Below are 6,000 nucleotides of genomic sequence, written 5' to 3' on the forward strand. Positions count from 1 at the left end.
TACTATAAAAATACAAAATATGGCCAGCACTTTTAATTCAAAAAAAAAAAAACAAAACTAAAAAATGAAATATCATTATGCAAATTCCAACCATCATTTATCAGCTTCATAAATTTTAGTGATTCACATTCATAATTATTATTTACTAGAATTATTTTAAATCTTTTGATTATTACATCTGGCATGATAAATCCCAAATTCCAACTGAACTATGAATATATAATAGGTCAAAATTTCATCTTTTTTCTTACAATATATTTTTCTTTATTTTTTTTCCAAAGCATCAAACTTCAATACTTTAGTGAATTTTAACTCTTGATTTTCATTCATTACTCTTTCATTTAATTTATTAGAATTATAAGGAGATAACAGAACATGTAGACATTGGTGTGATGGTGTCATATATTTTCATGACTTATTGTCTCTTTATATAGAAAGACAGCATATGATCAGAATAAAACAGATATAAATAACTATTCTAAATTATCTCTAAACTCTATAATTAGGACCTCAACAATATAACCATACATTAGGTAGTTAACACTTCTAGCACAACAAAATATGAAATCAGCACCGGAATGGACACAATAGTGCCAAAGATGACCCTGAAAGAGAAGATTGAACAAGAGTGAGAACTCAAATTAAATTAAAGAAATTATATATATTAGAAAAAAACAAAAATTCTGAACTTACGCAGTGCTAAGCACATTTGTATGGAGTTCATATTCCTTGGCAAATACGAAAGACGTAATCGCTTGAGGAAGCGCAGCCTATGTTAACCAAAGAAAAGATCATAATTAGGACACCGCATTTTGTGAATTATTGTTGATAAATAATTTATACCTTATGTTAATAGATCAAATAATTTTAACATGAATATAATATTTCTATTACCTGAATGATGGCCATACAAAGGACATCACCGCGCAAACCGACAATAAGAGAACCAACAGCCATTGTTGCTGGTGCAACCCCAAACCTCAGTAGCATTGAAAATGCGGTTAGTGTCCATCCGCAATCGATTATCTTCGGTTGTAATGCCATGAACAGTCCTGCGATGCATTGGATTTAAATTTTAGGACATGCCAGTGTTTGATGAAAGCTCATGTAAACATAGAAAATAATGTATAGCTCAAGAAGCATGATAATGATAAATGTGGTGACTAGTTTTTTTCATTCAATTTATGGGTTAGTGACTATCAATTTATGGGACATTTGGTCATGTAGCAGTGGCTAAATTATATAGTGAATAACCAAAATTAAAAATAAAAAAATGCCCCATTTATCATAGGTTTTGAAAATAATTAAAAAAATATTCACATTCATACTCATATTAGAAGTTTTCCCTAAAAGAAGTGAAAAATGCTCACCAATGCAAAACATTGCAACACCTGAACCAGCTCTGGCCATGATCAATACTGATCCTTCTACAATATTTAGCAATTTTAAATCCCACCTGAAATCAGTATAGTTTGACACTAATGTTAGAATACATGCATGACATGCACATACAACAAAATGACAAATTAAATGTATGCATATATAATATGGACAATATAACTTGCCTATAGGATACAAGTGCCCATGCAACCCCAAAAATGCAAGCATAAGAATTAGGGTTCTTAGCAAGCTTCACACCAACAATCTTCATTATAATCAACAAGGAAGGTCTTGTTGTCATCGCGACATCCTCCTCCGTACGCGTATTCCCTTCTAGATCCGTTGCTGATTCGTCAGCAGACATTTTTTTTACGCCCCAAAACGCGTACATGGCCAATAATATTATGTTCCAAATTGTAAATTGCAAAATGGAAGATTGAATAACAAGATTCTCTCCAACAAGACCAAACATTGCTCTCATAAGTGGGACCCCTACAACAAGTGAATTGTTCAAGCTAGACAATGAGAAGCTTGTGATTGACCAAGGGTAGTTTCCTTTTGGTGCAAACTTAGCCCATATTGTTATTCCTATAAGGATGATGCCTTTAGAGATGACATCAGCAGCTAGGAACCGAAAGTTCATTTTGAAAGGATTCACTTGAGTTGTGAAGTCAAATGTAAAAAGAGGGATGATGAAATAGCAATTGAGCCGGTTTATCGCATCACAATGATCGGGTTTGAACATGCGCCACCACTTCACCGATCCGTAGCCTAAAAGCAGGGCTACGTAGAGTGGAAACATGGATGTTACCACCTTGTATATGTCATCCCACCCTATCATGTTAATTTCAGAGTGTGTATGTATGTGGGTGTTTTGTTTCTTTTTGTGTACTTGTGTCTACTGATTGAAAATGAATCAGCAAGCTGCTTGTTTATATAGTGCACGTTTGGTAGTATTATATATATATATATATATATAGCTGTTATTTTAGACTTTCTTTCTGTAACTAGCTACATAATTTTATTATTTTTATAATTTTTTGTAAACACACGCGTATTTTAATATTCTGTTAAAAAATGCGGTGAAACGTAATTGTGACGAAGAATGCACTAATTTAAGTTGGATGACAGGAAAGAGCTCCAATGCCTCAATAGCATCTCTTTACTAAACCCCTCAAAATATTCTATTGTTTCTTTTGTTTTTTCCAAGAAAAACCTTTGCTGGTTTCTATAGTCCTCACATCTTTGGGTGGGTTGAACATGATCATGATCCTTCCTTCTGGCTTTCAGTTAGTACTACTCCCAGGAACCGGCTACATAATTGTTTAGTTGAGCCTATTGGAATCGGGTTTTCATTTACTAGTTTAGACATCATTTTGTGTTTATACCTGCCTATTTAGTTTTAAGTTAATTGTGAATATATCTATTTAAGAATTATCTTGGTCAACTTAAGAAAAAAAAATGTTCCTTAATTGAACATAAAAATGGATCATAATGGATCATTCGTATATATGTGTCTTGAAGTGATAATGATTGAAGGACATTAAGACGCATTATCAATTATACATATATTTTTTTTTGGCTAAAATGAGTGATGATCGAAGATGTGACGGAAAATATTTTTTTAAGAGACATTAACTATTACAGATGGTCCATTTTCTTCACACTCTAAAATATATAGTAGAGAGTAATAGTAACTCTTTAATAAGAGTGTTACTATTCATCATTCTATACTGTATATTATGTGAGTGTAGGAAAGAGAAAAAATAATAAATTAAATGTTTGTGAGTGAGATATAGATAAAAATAGAGAGTGGGATGTGGGATGTTTATAGAATGTAAACAAAATTTATAGAGAAATATAATGCTTTTAGTTTAAATATATAGACATAGATAAAGAATGGGATATGAGTGCTCTAATGTCTCGGAGGTGGTGTAGGGGCTTTATCAGACCCAATAAACCCTCTATAATAATCCATTACACATGCACTAATAGAGTATATTCTTGTATTCTACTGATATAATTGACATAATTGTCAAGAGTTGTAATTGCAAACTAAGACGTTGTAATAGTCCGTCCCTTATAATAGGATGATGTTTAATATAAGATTGATACATGTTTTTCTAACATGACTGGCATATTCATTTGTTTTTTTTTTCTTTTTTCAATCGTCCAATTAAATTTTAATAAGTATCATCAAAAGAATTTCTATAATTGGTTTTATTGGTTTTTGAAACCGTTCCTAACTTCCTATAATGGACGATAATTTGTTTAATTGGTCCTATAAGTCTATAACAGTTTGGTAATTGGTCAAGCTATGCACCAATAAATTACCCAGAGTTCAAATGGGCACGCAACGCCCTTGGTAGGGGGTTTGGTGTCAACGCCTGCGTTATCTATAGGAAGAGCCCTTGGTTGAGGTCTTACTAATCATCTGGCGAGCGGCATTCATGGGGGACAAACTTACATGTAAACCTATTATCAGTCATAATATTTGATTATCCCTAATAATTATCAATAGTGAGTCACTACTTATGAGTTGCAATTTTGTCCCATAGTAGCAAATGATCATTAGTGGCAATTGACTAATCAATAGTGGTAAGAGTGTGAACAGCAACTGCGTGTCGGTGGTAACCACGTTACCTAATAGTTAATGCCTCTTAAGAGATATTTTCCGTCACATCTTCATCACTCATCGTAGCTAAAAAATATGTGTAATTGATAACGCGTCTTAATGTCTTTCAATCATTACCACTTCAAGACGCATATGAACTTTATTGTAGAAATCCCCATGCTCCTATAAGAGCGTTTACATTCCACACTCTATATTATCATGCATCTTTAAAATGTAAAGAAAAAAATAGTTTTAATTAATTTAGCCTCTACATCAAATTTTTCGTACTCTAAAATACCTTGTAGAGAGTAATAGTAACTCTCTATTAATAGAGTGTTACCATTCGTCATTCTATATAATATATTGTGTGAGAGTGTAGGAAAGAGAAAAATAATCAACTAAATGTTTGTAAGAGCATTCTCATCCAACCCCTCATATTATGTGAGGGGTGTTTTGATAATTTAGAGAGTGAATTAGGGTGTTGTGAGTGAAGGGTTTTTATATTTTAGAAAAAGTAGTGATTTTTCTGTATATTTAAAAAGTTACTGTTCATCCCCTATAATTTTTTAATATATTTTGAAAAGTGGTTGTGAGTGAAGGAAAGAGAAAAAGTAATGATAAAAGGTATAAAAAGTATTATTTAATTGAAATAGAGAGAGAAAATAAAGTGAGTTTTAGTGTAATTTTTGGTTTGGAGATAAGGAGTGGGATGAGAATGCTCTAAGGTATAGATAAAATAGAGAGTGGGATACCGGGACGTGAGATGTTTTTAGAATATAAACAAAATTTAGAGGTTACACATGACCTAATGGAGTATTCTAATTGTATTCTGATGATATAACTGACATAACAGTCAAGAGTTATAACCGCAAACTAAAATGTTGTAATGGTCTGTCCCCTATAATATAAAGATCATTAATTTAAGCTTGATACATGTTTTCATAACATGACTCGCATATTCGTTTTGTTTTATTTTTCAATCCTCCGATTAAATTTTAATAAGTATCATCAAAAAAATTTCTATGTGAAAGTGATCACGTGTTTAATAAAAAATGACCTTAGGTTAAGTGTATATGCATAGCAAACTAAATTCAATATTGGAGGAAAGCAAATGCATTTAGTGCTTGGGCTGGTGGCCTCTTGCTGTAAAACCATTTCACTACTTGGTCAAAGTTTGTTTCTCTTTCGTCTTTTCCATTTTTAATATCGGCTAGGTGACCAATGGTTGGTTCATCTCATATACGCTGTTTCCTACCACTGCATGTCCACTAGCCAAAGTTTATTTAATTAGTGCTCAAATAGTGCCCAAAGAAGAGATTCCATGATGGCTTAATTAATTTGGAGAAGAAATGTGCGCACATCTGAAAAGGCAACGATCCAAAATTAAAGTACTTAAAAGTGCATGCAGTAAACAAAGATGATGTATAAAGCAAGCTAGTGATTCTCTACTGATCGATCTTCTCCAACCTTTTAATGTTTTAAAATAAAAGGAAGGTTTGGGCATGTGCTATTTAAATAATTTTGGAATTAAATCATAAATTGGTATATATTTTGGTATAATCTTTAAAGACCTTTTGGGTTACATTGAAACAGAAGGCAAACGGCAACAAGCTGCTCCGCTACCCCTTTTTGAATCGCAAAACCCAATCTTTTTGGAATTTAAACTTTTAAATCAGGTTAGCAGCTGATTCAAAATTTGATTTTATTTAATCCAACTTGAATTCGTGATTTTTATACTCAACTAAGTAGGGATAAGCTTGGTACCATACCGGTACCGATCCCGAAAATACGGATCCCGAGTTTATCAAAATCTGGGTATAGGTACTAAAAATGCTCGGTTTGGTACTGTCATATGCAAAAATTTTGTAAATACCAGTACCAATATTGATCTTGAATTTCCCGATACCGAAATGCTCGTTTTCGGTATTAGCAAGTACCCGGTGCCATCTGCTCGTCCCTACAACTAAGTGGGATATATATTTGGATTCAAATATATATATATATAT

The 6,000-nt window shown here is 32.5% G+C and overlaps 1 protein-coding gene across 1 annotated transcript; it reads right to left on the reverse strand.

Annotated features, from left to right (window-relative positions):
• Positions 1-529: 529 nt before the first annotated feature.
• On the reverse strand, positions 530-2,247 carry LOC143540592 (auxin efflux carrier component 5-like). Its single transcript, XM_077033609.1, has 5 exons — positions 1,566-2,247; positions 1,371-1,456; positions 895-1,052; positions 694-770; positions 530-605 (listed from the first exon to the last, which is right to left on the reverse strand). The coding sequence occupies exons 1-5, from the start codon at positions 2,219-2,221 to the stop codon at positions 530-532; spliced, it is 1,053 nt and encodes a 350-aa protein (XP_076889724.1). The 5' UTR covers positions 2,222-2,247.
• Positions 2,248-6,000: the final 3,753 nt, after the last annotated feature.

The sequence above is a fragment of the Bidens hawaiensis genome, unplaced genomic scaffold, assembly GCF_021521415.1.
Source record: "Bidens hawaiensis isolate Kalapana, Puna unplaced genomic scaffold, B.hawaiensis_p1.1 tig00012283_1, whole genome shotgun sequence".
In the NCBI taxonomy this organism is placed as follows: domain Eukaryota; kingdom Viridiplantae; phylum Streptophyta; class Magnoliopsida; order Asterales; family Asteraceae; genus Bidens; species Bidens hawaiensis.

What these genes read in the sequence shown, in the direction of transcription:
- LOC143540592 (XM_077033609.1), bottom strand. Translation starts at nt 2,221, where the DNA reads ATGATAGGGTGGGATGACATATACAAGGTGGTAACATCCATGTTTCCA. An exon ending in TGTTGCAATGTTTTGCATTG is followed by an intron (nt 1,053 to 1,370) that starts GTGAGCATTTTT and finishes AATGCATCGCAG; the next exon opens with GACTGTTCATGGCATTACAA. An exon ending in ACAAATGTGCTTAGCACTGC is followed by an intron (nt 606 to 693) that starts GTAAGTTCAGAA and finishes CTTCTCTTTCAG; the next exon opens with GGTCATCTTTGGCACTATTG.